At 34.5% G+C, this 16,717-nt stretch overlaps 2 protein-coding genes across 3 annotated transcripts; one reads left to right on the top strand and one right to left on the bottom strand.

Annotated features, from left to right (window-relative positions):
* The first annotated feature begins 1,426 nt into the window (after nucleotides 1–1,426).
* Nucleotides 1,427–2,396, top strand: LOC121771922 (LOB domain-containing protein 29-like). Its single transcript, XM_042168828.1, has 2 exons — nucleotides 1,427–1,767; nucleotides 1,974–2,396. The coding sequence occupies exons 1-2, from the start codon at nucleotides 1,483–1,485 to the stop codon at nucleotides 2,262–2,264; spliced, it is 576 nt and encodes a 191-aa protein (XP_042024762.1). The 5' UTR covers nucleotides 1,427–1,482; the 3' UTR covers nucleotides 2,265–2,396.
* Nucleotides 2,397–6,397: 4,001 nt separating this feature from the next.
* On the bottom strand, nucleotides 6,398–16,192 carry LOC121792632 (poly [ADP-ribose] polymerase 1-like). Of its 2 annotated transcripts, XM_042190643.1 has the most exons (21): nucleotides 15,903–16,192; nucleotides 15,354–15,403; nucleotides 15,091–15,274; nucleotides 13,963–14,143; nucleotides 13,593–13,896; nucleotides 13,002–13,197; nucleotides 12,764–12,928; nucleotides 12,596–12,656; nucleotides 12,445–12,508; nucleotides 12,037–12,288; nucleotides 11,163–11,400; nucleotides 10,959–11,071; nucleotides 10,808–10,884; nucleotides 10,507–10,667; nucleotides 9,421–9,612; nucleotides 9,135–9,243; nucleotides 8,971–9,053; nucleotides 8,744–8,881; nucleotides 8,445–8,627; nucleotides 8,242–8,285; nucleotides 6,398–6,986 (listed from the first exon to the last, which is right to left on the bottom strand). In XM_042190643.1, exons 1-21 carry the CDS (start codon nucleotides 16,044–16,046, stop codon nucleotides 6,968–6,970), a joined length of 2,958 nt encoding a protein of 985 aa, XP_042046577.1. In that variant the 5' UTR covers nucleotides 16,047–16,192; the 3' UTR covers nucleotides 6,398–6,967. The 2 variants fall into 2 exon arrangements, with proteins under 2 accessions (XP_042046577.1, XP_042046578.1); XM_042190644.1 differs by lacking the exon at nucleotides 6,398–6,986 and having other exon boundaries at nucleotides 7,971–8,285.
* Nucleotides 16,193–16,717: the final 525 nt, after the last annotated feature.

Here is a 16,717-nt window from a genome sequence, read left to right as displayed (position 1 = left end):
GATTTCATTCATATTTGTGTATGCAGTGGTGGAGCCTTAAAAAATTATTAGGCACTCCTTTATTTATTTATATTAGTGAGATAGTAGCAAAAATTTCCAAAAGACCCTATATAAATTTTGAATGTATTATTTCGATTAAAAAAAATATCCCACTTGGTCCCAAAATAAGTATCTTTATTGGAAATACAACTTGTTGGTATGGAATTCTTGGTATAATTTATAATGAAGAAAGTATGTTTGAAATGAAAAGATAAATGTTATCTTCTGTGTATCTCGATCATTGAGCAGAATAACTTTTACATTATGATTGAAGAAGACAAATCATAAGAATTTGTCTGGAGCTGAAAGGAACTGTTAATACACAGCCTAAAAGGCCACTAAAATGCATTACACGTGAAAATGTGTGTGTGGGGATTAATAAACACTTGATACATTCAAAAATGTTTCTAATCCATGATTGACTATGTCAGAAGAAAATATTCTGATTTCTGATAAAGGAGAATAAAAACAAAACGAATGAACAATGGTACTCTATAACCCAATGAGCAATCATCCTTTAAGGATTCTGAGTTGGAGCATAAAATCTGGACGAAGGGTCAAAGACTACCCATACATTCATAAAATAAAGTCACAATTTATTATTTTGGGACATCCATAATTTAAAATTTTATAAATATATTTCACACACCACTAAATCAGATGCATAGAATAATTAAATTGGATAAGTAATCAATGAAATTCTAGTTACTTGAAAATGAAACTGTTCCTATTAATCGAAATCTGACTTTAAAACAATGAAATCTACTACTTTCCTCCGTCTCACAATAATTGTCACTCTTTTCCATTTCGATCCGTCCCACAATAATTGTCACAGTTCATTTTTACCATGAATGGTAAGTAGGTCATACATTTCAGTAACTTTTCCAACTAACTATTCTTTACATTTCTTAAAGCCCGTGTCCACAAAAAGAGTGACAATTATTGTGAGACGGAGGGAGTACTATTTATAAGTGCTTAGGAAATCCTATGGACTCAAATGGAAATATAACGAAACTATATATAAAATTAAAGCTAAATTCGGAAAAACAGTTTATTACCTTTGTCGTCCTCTAAACAATGTCCATCATGTGAATTTCGCGCCATTCCGGTTCTGTATTCTGTTTTGGCAATTCTAATGCCAACGGAGTCGCCTATAGTCTTGAGCGTCATCAAAACCATTATACTCATATTCTATTAATTAACGTGGGATTTGAATTATGGAAAAGTATATTTTTTCACTAAATAAAAAAATAGTTATATGTTACCCAATAAGGCGACAAATTGTAATAAAATATAGATCATCCAACCTCTCTCCCTCCCCTCTGTTGTCCTTATAAACCATGGTGCAATCAACTCCTCATCACACCCAAATCATTCCCAACTACTATACTTAGCTACAAAAACATTCAATCAACACCAACACAACAACAAAAAATACAATCCATGAATATGACAGGAACAGGTTCCCCTTGTGGCGCCTGCAAATTCTTGAGAAGAAAATGCGTGAGGGGCTGCGTCTTCGCCCCCTATTTCTGCCACGAACAAGGCGCCGCTCATTTCTCAGCCATTCACAAGGTCTTCGGCGCTAGCAATGTCTCCAAGCTCCTCGCCCACCTCCCCATCTCCGACCGCTGCGAGGCCGCCGTCACCATCGCCTACGAAGCCCAAGCCAGGCTCCAAGATCCCATCTACGGCTGCGTTTCTCACATCTTTGCCCTTCAACAGCAGGTTTGCCTTTTCCTACTTTGAATTGATTTCCGATTACTTTTCTGTTTTGGATATTGTGTGCTTTGGGCCGAGCCTGCCAACACAAATTTGTTTCTGATGCCTCAAACTAATTGGGATTAGATAACACTGCTTTCCAACTTTCAACTTTCCTCACTCATCCGAGAAGTCAACATTTTCTTATATTGGATTAATTTGATGTTGATCAGGTTGTGAATCTGCAAGCTCAGCTGGCTTCTCTGAAGGAGCAAGCAGCTCATTCCATCGCAACTGCAGCAAACCCTAATGCTGATTTGCAGAGCTGGTATCAAAATCAGCCCCAATTGGGTGCGGATTTCAAGGGCTATTTCGGAGGTGGGGCGGAGATCAATCCCAACGCTTCTTCTGCTAATAATCAGTCCTTTGGGAGCTTCGATTCGGGGGAGATGGAGTCGGAGGAGAGGCAATGGCCGTTTCAAGATGATCTCGAGTCAGTTGCATTCAGATATATTCACCATTAATATTGGATTGAATGATTGATTTCTATATATTTAGGGCTTTATTGCCAGAATACATGATCATCCAATTTTTGTATTAGTGGCTTTTGTCTGCAAAATTGATGGTGAAATTGGAAACCCTAGAAATGCTTGTGCAGTCGGAAAATGTTCACCGCCGCCTATGATTGTTTTCTTAGATCATGTGTAAGTGTGACTTTGGAGTTTGGATAAATATAAATAATAGAAATAATTTAGTACTCCCTAGCTTACTTTTTATTCATACTTAGCTGCAGGTTTTGCTCATTTGCTATTAACACCTACATCTAAAACCTAATTAAGTCACTGTAATACTTTCCCCTTGCGGTATAAAACCTAAATTGCTAGATTCTGTTTCACTGACATTCTTGTACATTTTGTCCCTTTTTCCTAGGTTGTAAGTTGTAACTAACTCTTGTGATCGACCATGATATACTGATTGATACCCTGCAGAAAGTTCTAATTTCTATGATCTTGAAATTAATTGCTATACTTCTTTTAATTTAACAAAAATTGCTACTTATAATTAAGAAGGGGCACCTAAACTAATTATAGTATCCAATGTCTGTCCAAAATTCCTAATTCTGTTTCTTATTTTTCGTTCCATTATTACTAAGTTTTGTGGATAGTAAGTTCTGCTATTTTTCTAGCTAGTTGTATGTTATTGATTTTGTTGGTGATTCGAAGTCATTAATTAGTAGAAGTAACTATAGTTAGTTCATTTACAGTGTAAGTGATCTGATGCTAGCTTCAGATAAGTGCAGCAAAAACTCACGATTTAAGTGTAGATCAAGTGACTAAGTGAGAATATTTAGTGCTTGATAAACACATGTTATATATGTAGCTATGATCATTCTTGGTGTTTGATTCAATTATTTGATGTAATTGTCTCAAAACAAAAAACTAATGATGATTATGGTAGATTTCATATATACTGGATGTTTCTCGATTGCCTGGTTTGTATAACTGAATACTAGCCATGCATCAGCTAGATAGTGTATAAATGTTTCATTAATTATTGCTGAGCTACATTATACTTGGCTGATCAGAAAAGTTATTCTCTAAAGAAGATTATTTATTATATGGAGATAATAAATTAGTGGAAGCATACTTGGTCATCATGCTTCAAATTTTGGATACAGTGTCCTATATATTATATGTATTCTTGTTTATGTATAACACACACACACACACATACTAGTATACTTTATACTATAAGGTGTTCTTGGTCTGCACTGCATATATTGTCCGAACGTATCATCAGTTTTGGCCATACATTCAAGGACAGAAAGTTTCAGAGCCTAATTAAAGAGAGATTTTTTTTATGTATATGTTTTTTGTTGATTTTTTTAAAGATGGTTGTTTGCTAGCCTGTTAATTACATTAGATCACTATAAGTTAAACTATGAGTCATCAACTTTTTGTACTACACATTTTTGCATGGTATGGAAATATTTTTTTTTATTTTAGTCATAATTATTCCATTTATCTTACACAATAATCAATCAATTTAAATACAACAGTACTACATGGAATTTACATGAGCCAAAGTTCCCCCTTTTTTTCAATTATCACATGCTTACTCATTCCACGGAAAATAGACATATTTTTACATTTTGTGCCATTCATCATATTAGTTTCAATCTATTTATGGCAAATTTCTCTTTTTAATTAATAAGAATCTTATTTTTCAATAACAATACTTTAACTTACTTTTATTCTTAACTTTTTTTTCTTATTTTACCAATTTTGCATTAAAACTCATACCGTACACTCCGACGTAACAAAACTTACCTAAGAATAGCCAAGCCAAACTATTCTAGACATTTATGCTGCAAAACGTATTTTATTGAGTAATACGATATAGTTTCAGCAATTAAAAAATGGGCTAGTTTCCAAAAGGAAGCCCATTTTTGTCCATCTTAAAAAGCCCTTTTCAGAAATGTTACCTCGCTGTAATTAATGCATTATTGTATATTTATTCTGATTTTTATTTAGTATAGTATGTAAATACCATTCCATAGCCATAGATATATTCATATATTAAATGCGATTAATTAACACAAGGCAACTAAAAGCTAAATATTTTATTATATATCCCTTCTTTTATTATCAAGTTTTGAACTTGAGCGATGAAAATGAAAACATAAAATAATTGCATCACCTCAATCCCTAGGTTCGCCCTTTTCATTCAAAACTTTCTTTTCAAACATACTTTGCAGTTCAATGTATTAATATAAAAAACAAAAAATTATACTGTTGGAATAATGGCCGAGTCGTGTCTGGAATTTCGAACAACAAATCAAAATAGAGCATCGAAAATTTATTCTTCTATATTTTAATTAAAAGCTTTTGTTGTCATCTCAGAATATTGCCTCAACGCCGAAATGAAGTTTGAAAGTGAATACATTCCGCTTCACTAAAATTGTTTTTTCCTTCATGACTTTTTCTAGAAGAATTATTAATGATATCTTTCGTTTCTTTTAGTACTAATGAACTTAATTTAATTTGTTTCTACTTCTACTCATACTTTCCAGCAATAATGGTTCATTCAAACTTATGATCACTTTATTGTTTTTTTCTTACTTGGTAACATATAGTTAACAATCAATATATGATTCAAAAATGAAAAAAAAGGTCTTGCTTTGTGCCTAATAAAACTAAAGTACTCATTAATCACTATAACCAATACAGCAGTACACAAAAAACAATGAATTAAACCAAACTTGAAATATAAATATTTTCTTTATAATATAGCGTTTGAACTGTCATTGAAATTTGGGCCATGAATTACATTAATACACGCCTTTGGATAGATTTTTTCCGATTCTTTTTCTTCCTACTAAATTTAGTTTCTAATGAAATAATTCAATTTATTAAGTCACCAACTAGGGAGGCTCCATTTTGTCATCTTCTTTCCCAAAAAGAGTGAACTAGTTTTGCGCTAAAAATGACCTTTCAACTAATTAATAACCATTTGATATTAATCATAAATTAAGTAAGTTTGTGGGGTTTGGGAAAAGAAGTATTTTGTTGATTAAGTTGATAAACTTTCGAAATCAACATAAGCAAGGATGTGGCAGAGTGCAGTGAGTAAAGGGAACATGTGGTCTATTAATTTGTTGTTATTCAGCTATTAAAATTGTATATCCACTATGCTATTATTAGGTAGACCTACTTACTTCACCATAAACCCTAGACCAAACGACCCCACTTTCATATTATACGCTAATACTTATCTCAACCGTGCGTTTGCTTCTATAATAATGATATATATGTATAGCTTTTAGATTTTCCGGTCTTAATGCCTTTAATTGGACGGGAATATTTAATCATGTGTTGTGTGTATATTAATGATTTGATTTTTCTTTATCTCTAGTTGATATTCGAATCTTATACATGACATCTCAGATGGACAATTACAAATATATGTCCATTTAAAAGTAGCCTTATTAATACTTTTTTTTTTACTTTATGCGTATTTTAGAGTATGTATTTTAGAGTATCTAGACAAGTGCACACAAATTATCAAGTTTAATTAATTAACTGTAATAATATTATAATATTAAAAGATTACAGTATCGTAGTAGTATTTCAAGTGTCGATCCACAGGTACTCAGGGAGGTAAAGATTGTTTACACTTAGAGCATATAAAAGCATATAAAGATTTAATTTTTGATTTCTGAAAATTAATGACAAAATAAAGCTACAAGCTATCTAAATAAAGACTATTCAAACATGAAAAATGTCACTCCAAGTTGCTCACTAGACTTGTATTACTCTACACCTTTAACAATGAAACATATGAAGTGATTAAAACATCAACCTAATCACATACACTGAATATGTTAACGATGAGTAGTTCACAATTAGCTGAACACATAACTTATGAACCATTTTTCAATGTATATAAACTCCTACGAAAGTGCGGGAGAAATAAACATCTACTATGATCACATACTTAATCCACTATCTAATTATCCTTTGAACAATTCTATTTCAATAGCATGCCAACAATCAAACATTCTTAAACTATGTTAAAGAGACAATAGCAAAGGAAATAACAACACTACATTATTAGCAAAAAACATAGTGAATAAACATTGAGCACATTGTTGGTAATAAAACACATGAATTCAACGGTGTAGAAACATCCATACAAAGCCTAGATTACAACTTGGAGCGACATAAAGAGTTTAGCCTAAACACATGGTGGAATTTGAAATAAAAACCATAGGAATCATGCTCTCATTGAGTGGAATTTGGATTTGGAGATGGATCGTTGGAATATTGACCGGAATTTCTTCCTTCCCTTCTTCCTCCTCTCTTTCTCTCTCTCTTTTCCCCTCTCTTTTTTTCGTCTGGAATGTCCCAATAACCTCCCAAAACTGCCTCCAAACTATTTGAAAACTGAATTTGGTGGTTATTGCTTCATCCTACCCAGTCGGGTGAATTATTGGGCATAAAAATCACTCGGTCGGGTGCCCATTTTTGATTGCTTACTGGAACTCTCGTGCTTTAGACGCGTCACTCAGCCGGGTTCCATTATTATGCACGAAATTCACCCAGCCGGGTGCCTCATTTTGAGGGCATTCTGGACTCGCGACGCGCAGTCTGTCAAATTGGGCAGTCTGTCACGACTTTTTTTCAATGACCTTGTTCTGAATTCGAGCTTCATTCCATGTCCCGTTTCACCATGCATTCCGCTTCCTACACCATAAAACATACTTTTGTGAGCATCAAACCATATAAATCACATAAAGCAATGGGAATAAAGATATACTATTTGATTCACATCATTACTCCTTTATTATACTTCTATGATATAGCAATTATAAAATGATCATGCTAAATAGATGACACGTGTGCACATTACAATAAAAAAAATCCAATAAAGATAATTTTTAATGCTATTAAGGACGCTAATTTGTATGTCTAATTATACCACCATAGCTTCATAAAGTGTCCTTATAGTGTCCTACCTAAATTAGGAAACACAAATAGAAACGTCATACGAGAGTAAATAATTAAGATAATTTGCCCTCAATTTAGGGACGCTTTTTTATGCGTTCTAAATTATGATTATTTAAAAATTTTCAAACATTGTGATTCAATTTTTGTGTTCTTAAACGAAATTTTTTTTGTAGTGTCAATGAAATACACATTCCTACGACTGTAGAGAAAAAGATATCGTGAATAATTGATTCTAGAATCTAACAAATTTATTGTTAAGACATAACTAATTAAATATAAATATTATACAACTCGATTGGCTCTGATATAAAATTCTTGAAGTTGTTTCAAAGTTTGTACTACTAATTTTTTATTTTACTAGGCACAATTATTGGGATAGGGAAAACATGATTATTTAGTATAGTTCATATAACACGGACATAGGCATACATATCTAGAAGATAAGCCGGAAGCGCACGTGTGAGTTGTCACAAGATCCTACACAATCATTTTGTTCTCCATCAAAATAATTAACAATAACTAAATCTTCTCATCTTTAAATTTTTATTTATTTAACAATAAAAAAAAGCCTAACTTCAATAGAATAGATTTTCCTCTAGTGAGAAATTTTTGGTTCATTCCAACATGCATGTATACATTTTCCTTGATCACCAGTGCCAGTACTAATATTTCCTGCATTATGTGGTGGTGCAATAATTTGGCTAAATGTGATGCAATGTCTTAATTAATACTATAGATTTAGGCATATGGAGTTAAAGAAGCATCATTAATACAAGCAAAATATGAGTTACATCTCCAGCTAACCCCAAAATGAGATGTAACTCGTATTCCCATTGCTGAAAAAGAAACAAGACCAGTCGACCGTTGCATGGACACACACACATTCGAGGAATGTCTAGAACGAAGACAAAAAAGAAGGGCATGATTCCTTCTCCACGGTACTACTGTACAGGTCGAGCTAGGAACTAACTACCATGAAATTAGGTCTCACCTCTTGTGATGAAACCTCACTTTCAGTAAGAACTGCATCTTAACCTGCGGAGGAAACATGTAAAATCGATATGTTCACAATTCACATTGAAAAACATAGCATCAAAGTGTCGATGACAATCGAGATGTGCAGAAAAGAATCCATCCTTACAATGACAGATTGAACTGCAACACCAAGAAAGCATCTGGTGTCGAAACACTTACTTGAGCTGTATTATAGACGATATATTCATTGTACATAAGCTCTGACGCCCTCACTTTCGAATCCACTGGTTTTCCACAAGGTACAACGACATCATCCCTCCATTTGACAAATTCTGATTCTAAAGGCACTTTCTTGCCAAGGCCTTTAGTAGAGTGCTTTCCTTTAGGAGGCTTGTCGATATACTGTAATACAACAAATACGTTAAGAGAGTGTACTTAGCATCAAATGTGTAATGACTTGTATGTTTGAATGAGTAAAGCCAAGGATAGCATTGTGGAAAATATGAACTTCATGTTACCTGCGCCTTTGTTAGTTCATAAACGTCGCCCAAGGCAACTTCACTGAGAAGCATTAGTCCCACGGGATTTTTCTTGTCGGTGAAACAGTATTGAGCACTTTTACTGACCAAGTCAGCAAAGTAAACTCCCTTCCCGAACTGCAAATCATTAAACCTTTTTAAGTAAGTGGATGAAGCTTACTGACTAAACCTTTACAACTAAAACAATATGAGTGTCATAAGAGAACCATATAGCCAGTTGCTGGGGCTTCGGGAGGCGCAATTCGTAATCCTTGGCTAAGGATACCAACGAAGTTGGTCAATCTTGATCCTGTAAAAAACAGAATATTATATACAATTTCCTAAGCATATCCTCAGTAGCTGAGTTAAAATTATGCATAGACAAACCCACCATGCCAGAGAAGCATCTGGTTTTTGAGTTTTGATCGATAAGGAGCATACTTGTCCATTTCTCCTTGTCTTTCAAGAGAAAATACTTCCTCCAATTCAAGTGCCCATTCCTGTGGATTGAGGTAAAATCAGAATTTACTGTTCATGTACATAGGTAGATACACACCTGCATTTTAATGGACAGAAAAAAACAAAAAATGGAGTGACGCGGACAAATTAGAGAATGCCAATAGTGCTTCCCAATAATATGCAGCAAAGGGGGGGAGTAGATAGGGAAAATAACCCACTGTGTGAGTAGGAGCATGTGTAGCCTGCAGATACTTTTTAATCAGTCGGAACTCTTCACTGTCATGAGAAAGTGGAGAAACATGGCAGCATAGTTTCTCGTACTTCTCATCAATAGATTCATCAGTATTGGCATCAAAACCAACCAGTTTTGAAGCTATTTCAATATCCTGGAGTGCTTCCAGCATCTTCACCTGAAGAAAGAGAGTAAAAGTGCTACTGAAATGCCAAAAAAAGTACATAAACCAAATAAACAATGACGATATCAATCATGTTAAGTGTTTTACAAGTCAAATGACTTCATTATTTCAATCAAAAGTACTCCACTCATTTAAAAGGTTTCTATACAAGAACGTAACACTCCATATTCAAGCCATTTACTTACAATACAGAAATAGTTTTTCTTTAAGCAGAGAACACATAGCTTCACCCTTTAAAGGTAATAGATGTATACGTAACTATATTTTAAGTTAATAGATTGGACCTATAATAAAGGTGCTAATAGTCAGAATAAACGGAGAATGGAAGAAGATATTTTAACAGACACTACAGGATAAGGGAGAGCCTAATGGAATCATTGGATTGCTTTGTTCAGCTTGTCATCATAATAAAGTAGTGAAAGTAAGCTGCATTTGGTTTAAGTTAGAAATGAAAATTTGGCAGGATGTGGTCAATTCTATAATTTAAAGTTGTTGATTTACCATGTTACAATCGAATGAAGCCATCCATTCAAGCGTCATTTTCCAAGTAACAAATTAGCAAAGAATTTTTGCTGGTTAAACATTGTCCTTGCAACTTCTCCAAACTATTACTAATCAATATCTTCTGAATCGTCTTGGTTCTTTTTAATATGTGCTTCAGATACAATGATAACATGAGTCATCACCAGCTCATATCACAGAAAAGAAAGTTAGCATATGCAGACAAGATGCACAAGTCATTTTTACCGCTGCATATTGATAGTGCACGGTCTAAGGTAATAACATAAAATAGCTTCGAAATACAAAGGGAACACTAGCATGAGTTTCAACGAGACTCAACAGAATAATAACCAATGACAAAACAGAGTTAGGAGCATCACAATGTACCTTTAGTTTAAAGTCATCCTCATCCTTAATAACATGCGGATGGATTGAAGGAATAACAGTGAAAAATTTGTTGCTAGCATCAACTATGAGGCTCTCCTTCACTGTAGGATCATAATCATTGTTCTTTAACAAATTTTGGATCTGTGTTAACGCCTCAAAACCTGGAAAATGAATAATAACCACATAGATATAACTAATTAGTACTCGGTTTCTAGCTGAACGTAGGAGTGAATACAATTGACCTACAAAAATTCACATGAGGTATTATAGTGTAACGTACAATAAAGCTTGTTTGTTGTACCTTTTTGGATATTGCTTTTACTTAGTTTCCCCAGAGGCATTTCAGACAAATTAATCTCGAATTCCATCATAGCTTCCCTGCATGATTTGGGTTTTCAGTTATATTGTAGATCATAAAACATAATATTGTCATCACAAATAAATCCCAAAACCTATATGCCTCCACATTGAAAAGCATTTTCATCAATTCCACCAACTGAGGCGCAAGTTTGCTGCTTGTGAAATCAAGCTGTTTCTTCTTAGATGAGTCTTTTACTCCATAATCCTATAATCATAGATATTCAAGATTTTGATAAAATTTCTCATTCAACCCACTGCAAAAGAATTTCTAAGTGAAGGGAAAAAGAATAGCATACAATATCTAATGGAAAGAATCTGCCAGGTTGCTTGTGAAAATCTTCTTTTCTCTCCCACGACTCCCATGTATTCCCAGTCTTCTCCAGAAATAACCGTTTGAATTCTTGAATTGCGTTAGATTTATGCATTTCTTCCAGCTTGTTTCCACCAATCTTCTCGTTTCCAACTCTGCCCCATTTCCGGAACACGAAACAGTCGGAGCTTTTGTCATCTTGAATGACTTGAAGAATGTAGTAACTTCACACGCAGATTACAAAATTATATCAGACATATATAAGATTAAAGGAAAAACCAAAAGAAATTAACCAAGTCAGATTTTAGAAACAGCAGACAAAAGACACACATAATGGACAGAAATATAGTATTATAGCAAAAACTAAAATGAGACTGAAAAATAAACTACAGATCATCGACTCACATGGTAGTCAACATTGGAGTTAAGGTTATGTGATGATTTGTTTGAGCAAAGCACCAAAACACCATTTGTTATACAGGTGTGTGCATTCAACAATCGAAAGCAACAAAATCTAGGCACACACTCATGATCCAGTGTTTGCAATTGGCAAAATAATCATACAAACATCATATAATGCAGTAGATACATGTGCTATTGTTAACCAAATAACCGAGACTACATAGAAAAATAAATTCAACTTTGTCTTCTGCTCACATTACAGAGCATGTACATTTATATTTACAAAAGAGGGAACACCTTATAATTTCGTTAACATAGAGAAAAGTACAGATTAATGGAAAAGTATAAATAATCAGACGAGATGTTTAGTATCAATGAAGTTTAAAATGCTACTCTTTGTCAAAATAAAACTGCTGATTCCATTACTTCAAAGAAGATTCAGAATAAGAATGATATACCTATTAACACCAGTTGATAAGTCAGACATATTCAATGTTGTATTATAGATACTCTTTCCATCCTCAAGAATGTGCCCAGAATCTTGTAAGCCAGATTGCATATGCACAGCACTTTGCCCTTTCACCTTAATAGTAGCCATGCTATGAGTCTTCTCAATTGCTTCCACTCGGTATGAGTCAAAAGGAAGTTTCTTCTGTCTTTTGATGCAATCAACTAGATAATCTTCCCTCACAATAGGTAACTTCATCCTCCTGTCAGAGATGAAATTGTTGATCCCAGTAAGTCAAAAGACAAATGCAAAATGAGACTGATTAAAAACACCGTGCCCTTTAGGGAATAGGGATTTACCAGTTTGAATAGGAAATTAAGGTGGAACTAAAGTAAAATGTCTAACAGTTAGCAATTACCTTGCCTTTTTAACCTCAGCAGCAGTGTTATCCAGCATACCAGAGACAACTAGGCAATTGGTTTCTGTGAAAAATAATTCAAAAAGACGGTTAAGTAACAAAAATTTCCTAAATACAAAAGATACAAGATTAGATCATTTTAATGTTCAACCTTTCTTAATCTTCATATGAACTTGTCCACCTGATCCTTCAATTTGGTTTTTCCACTCCTCCTGAAAAAAGAGAAAATATACAGCTAGCTCTTACACCAAAATAAAGCTGAGTGACAAGGTTTTAACATAAGATGGCAACACTAAAGAAAATAAATTTAAGACCATACCACTGATTTATCAGGTACTCCAGCGATGGCAACCTTCAAATCTCCAATGTTTTCAACCTTGGAGGATGGACTAAGCCCACTAGCAAATTGACTGCCTGATGGTCCACCGGGGGACTTTGGAGAAAGCACTCTTTCTGGTTTCTTTACTTTTTGTGACTTAAACCACTGCAAATAATGACCCATCAGGCAACCAATGTTAAGGTTAAAATGTGGAAGTTAGTGAGCTTCTTCTCATTACCTTAACAAGATAATCATTGCTTGTTTCTTCAGGTATCTTCCACTTCCCCTTAATACGTTGAGGTTCGTGCGAAGCATAGGAGCACTTGCTCCACTCTGATAAATACCCAGAGCATCTATACATTCCGGAGGAATAATGGAGGCATCCAGAACAAATAGGGCATTTTGCAAGTGCTCCAAAAAACATTCCATCAGCACTGAACACCTCAGAGAAGAAAAAAGAACTTTAAAATGCATATTTCATGATAGATTTAGCATTAGACTTTTAGCATATTCTACTTTTTTTAATGATTACAAGACTGGGGGATGTAAGGTTTGAGAAAAGCAACCACATGAGTAAAGAAAAATGAAGTAAAAAGAAAGATCAATAGGCGAGTAAGGATTATAATGGGAAAGAAAAAAAGACCATTACATTAAGGAAAAAGAGCTCAAACCTGAAACAGGGAAAAGGATAAAATTGCAAAATATGTAAAAAGAACCAAAACACAACACCAGGTAATAATTTTACCTCTAACTATGAAAATATTTCATCAAAATTTAAAAAGACGACATAGTTTTTTCATAATCGTAATGAAAGCAGAATATACACTACCAGCGTGCGCGCAAGTCAAGTTCCGATCCTTTTGAATCTTGTTCATTGACTTCTAGCATCTCTTTCAACTCTGATGTAGTAACATGCTTTTTGAGATCATCTTTAAGGGCCCAGAGGCTCTTACTTTGCATCTCCAACTGGTTTTCCAGGGCAGGTTTTTCATCCTTTAAGTCTTTAGTATTCTTGGAAGATGAGGTCTTTCTTAGAGGAGTATCATCACTCTCAAGGGCTCTTTTCCTCTTGGCCCCACCTTTGGGTTCTGCCTGTTGGAGATCCCCCTTCTCATCATGCTCCAGTTTTGTGCCTGCAATGGGCAGTTTCAGTGACATAGTCAAAGAAAACAATCAATTAAATAAAGTAAAACTCAAACCTCCAGGTGCAGAAGGTTTCTTCACAAGCGACTGCAGTGTAGCTCGGTCCGAAGCTGTAAGACTGTCCAATCCGGAAAACTTCTCCAGTTGGGGATTTGATGCCGTGTCCAGGTAACACTTAGCATGGTTCCAGGACAATGCTCTGGCACCTTGACCTTGAGGCTTGGTCGATATCCGAAGCTAATACACACAACCAATAAACAAAAGGAAATGGGTAATCATACAAATAAGTAGCTAAGCATTGTCATCAAGTACCCATTGACACCAATTTATTCAATATAAAGTTCCAGTGAGATAAACACAATTGTATCAAGCCGAAAGTTTATCATGGACCAAAAAGTTTATGCAAGAAACATGTAAATTCATATTCTTTGCAAAAGGAACGTGCAAAATTAAATACTCTGTATGTAAGATGAACAGTTTGAGACAACCCGAGCTATCACATTCTGCGTTACAATAGAAATAGTACTAGAATTGAATTTGATAAGAAAACTCTGAAACACTTGATGCTGATTACTAATAAGGAAATAGAATTAGTCACTAGATGAACATGCAAGGTATCCATGACTACTTATTCTTTACAAATACCATTTTCTAAGTTGGTATGAGACAACTCGGTAAAAGTCCTTTTGGTTAATGAATAATAAGGGGAGCAACTTGTCACATAACCATGGGCAGATCTACATGGAGGGGTGGTGGGGCATTTGCCCCTCCTCAAAAATTTATATCAATGGCATTTTTCTTCAAATTTAAAAATTTATTTTAAATTCTTTTTTAAATGCTCCTTCTCCTTACTAGAAAATTTGCTTATAAAGATATTTTTGCATCTCCTCACGCCAAATCCTGGCTACGCCCCTGCACATAACTCGTAAGTTATAAGGAATTACTATATATGTATTCCAGTCCACACTTACAACAGATCCAGAGCCAAATAATTCATCATTTGGTTCTCTTATGGCATGATATTAACGATCATGATAACATTTGGTTAACACGTGTTTCATACAGTAAAACAAACATGACATTCATTTCCATCTGAGAATGTCCATCTAACCAGAGTAGGCAGGGTGATATTTAGAGAATGAAAAGAAAAGATAGTTTATCAAGATCGGCCTTATAAGCCTTACCTCTCCCTTTGCAATCTTCTCTTTGCAGCTACGGCAAGTAGCACGAGCCGATGGGGAAACATCAACACCACACTCTACATCCTGAACAGCAGTGGAGCTCGATACAACTGCATCTTCAACATACTTCCTTATCCTCTGCTGATCATCCCAGCGAAGTGACTCCAAACCTTCCACATCATCAACCCTGCAAAAATCGCTACATGAATAAGAAAATCCCCTTACCTATTATTTACCTTGTTTTTTCCGGTAGTAAAGATACGTACAGTTTTATCAGCTTCGCTTTCCTTAGGATGCAAGAAGCATGGTTCCACATCTGGCTCCAGAAATAAACTCAACTCAAGTGGCATAAACAAGAAGTTTACCTCCCAGACAAGAATGAAGCAATCAACATTATACACAATTTTTTTTTATTCACTAATACTAACGAGAAACAACTTAGAGGCAGCCTCAATCCATCCATTTAACAATTAACACAACAGCATAAGTCCAGTTCAAAAAAACAAACCCATAGAAGCCACAGTAGAAGCTATCCAAGTGAAATGAAGAGAACAGACTACATAATTTTGGTAAGAAAAGGTCAATATCTCGAAATCAAGGAGCCAGAAAAACAAGGAAAGGATTATGTCCAGGCAATTGGGCTTCAAGGAAAAAAGAGGGGAATACACCTAGAAATAAAAACAAATCAAAATACAGAACCCGCATTGCCAAGAACAAGAAAGACGTTGCAAAAAGAAAGCATTTTTAGGGGGTTTGATAGAAAACAGAAAATTAAGGGGCTAATTTGACAGCAAGGAGTGGGGAATAGAAAATACAGGCATGAAACCGTCAAACTGAGAGGCCTGGACCATCTTCCCAAGCCTGAGAGTCTCCTTCTCGATGGAACTCTTGCAGGTCTTGCATGATGATCTTGATGACTTGGCATACTCTGCTTTCCATGGCTTCGGAGGGTTCGCCATTTTCAGTTTACTTTCTCAGAAAAGTTCCTTCCTTTAGTATAGGTAGAGAGACACGAACACGAGGGGTTTGGGCTTTGACGTAATCATTCTAGAAACCTTAATTAATTAGAGAGTACAGAAGAAGAATGAATATACAAATCCGGCAAACCTACTAATTAGTTTAGAAACCTTATTTAATTAGGAGAGTACAGAAGAATAAGAAGAATGGGTGTACAACTATACATAGATTGTTGGTACTCCACTGCTGTTTTTTTATATCAAATTTACAATTTATTTAGACATGAAAATAAATTGCATTACCAAATAGTCCATTCGTCTCATAAAAATAGAGATTCGAATATGACACGAGTTTTAATACAAAATTGATAACATAAGTGAGATAGAAAAAAAAAAGTGATTAGAGTATTGTAAGTTTGTATATTATTATTAGTGAATAATGAGTTCAAGAGATAAAAACTTGCCAAAAATAAAAGTTGACTATTTTTATAAGACGGATGAAGCACAAATTTGTAAGTCATTTTTGTCCAATTAATAGACTAAACATAACATTTTCAATCATGATCGACTGATCATATGATCAAATACAAATTGGCAAGCCGTTTTTCTCCAATCAACAATAGTAATTTTTTTTTGATGGCATCGGTTTAGATTTTGGGCTATACCATACTGAG

Source organism: Salvia splendens, chromosome 2 (assembly GCF_004379255.2).
Source record: "Salvia splendens isolate huo1 chromosome 2, SspV2, whole genome shotgun sequence".
Classification (NCBI taxonomy): Eukaryota; Viridiplantae; Streptophyta; class Magnoliopsida; order Lamiales; family Lamiaceae; genus Salvia; species Salvia splendens.
The sequence above is the reverse complement of the archived record's forward strand: the minus strand, read 5'-3'. Positions and strand labels throughout refer to the sequence as shown.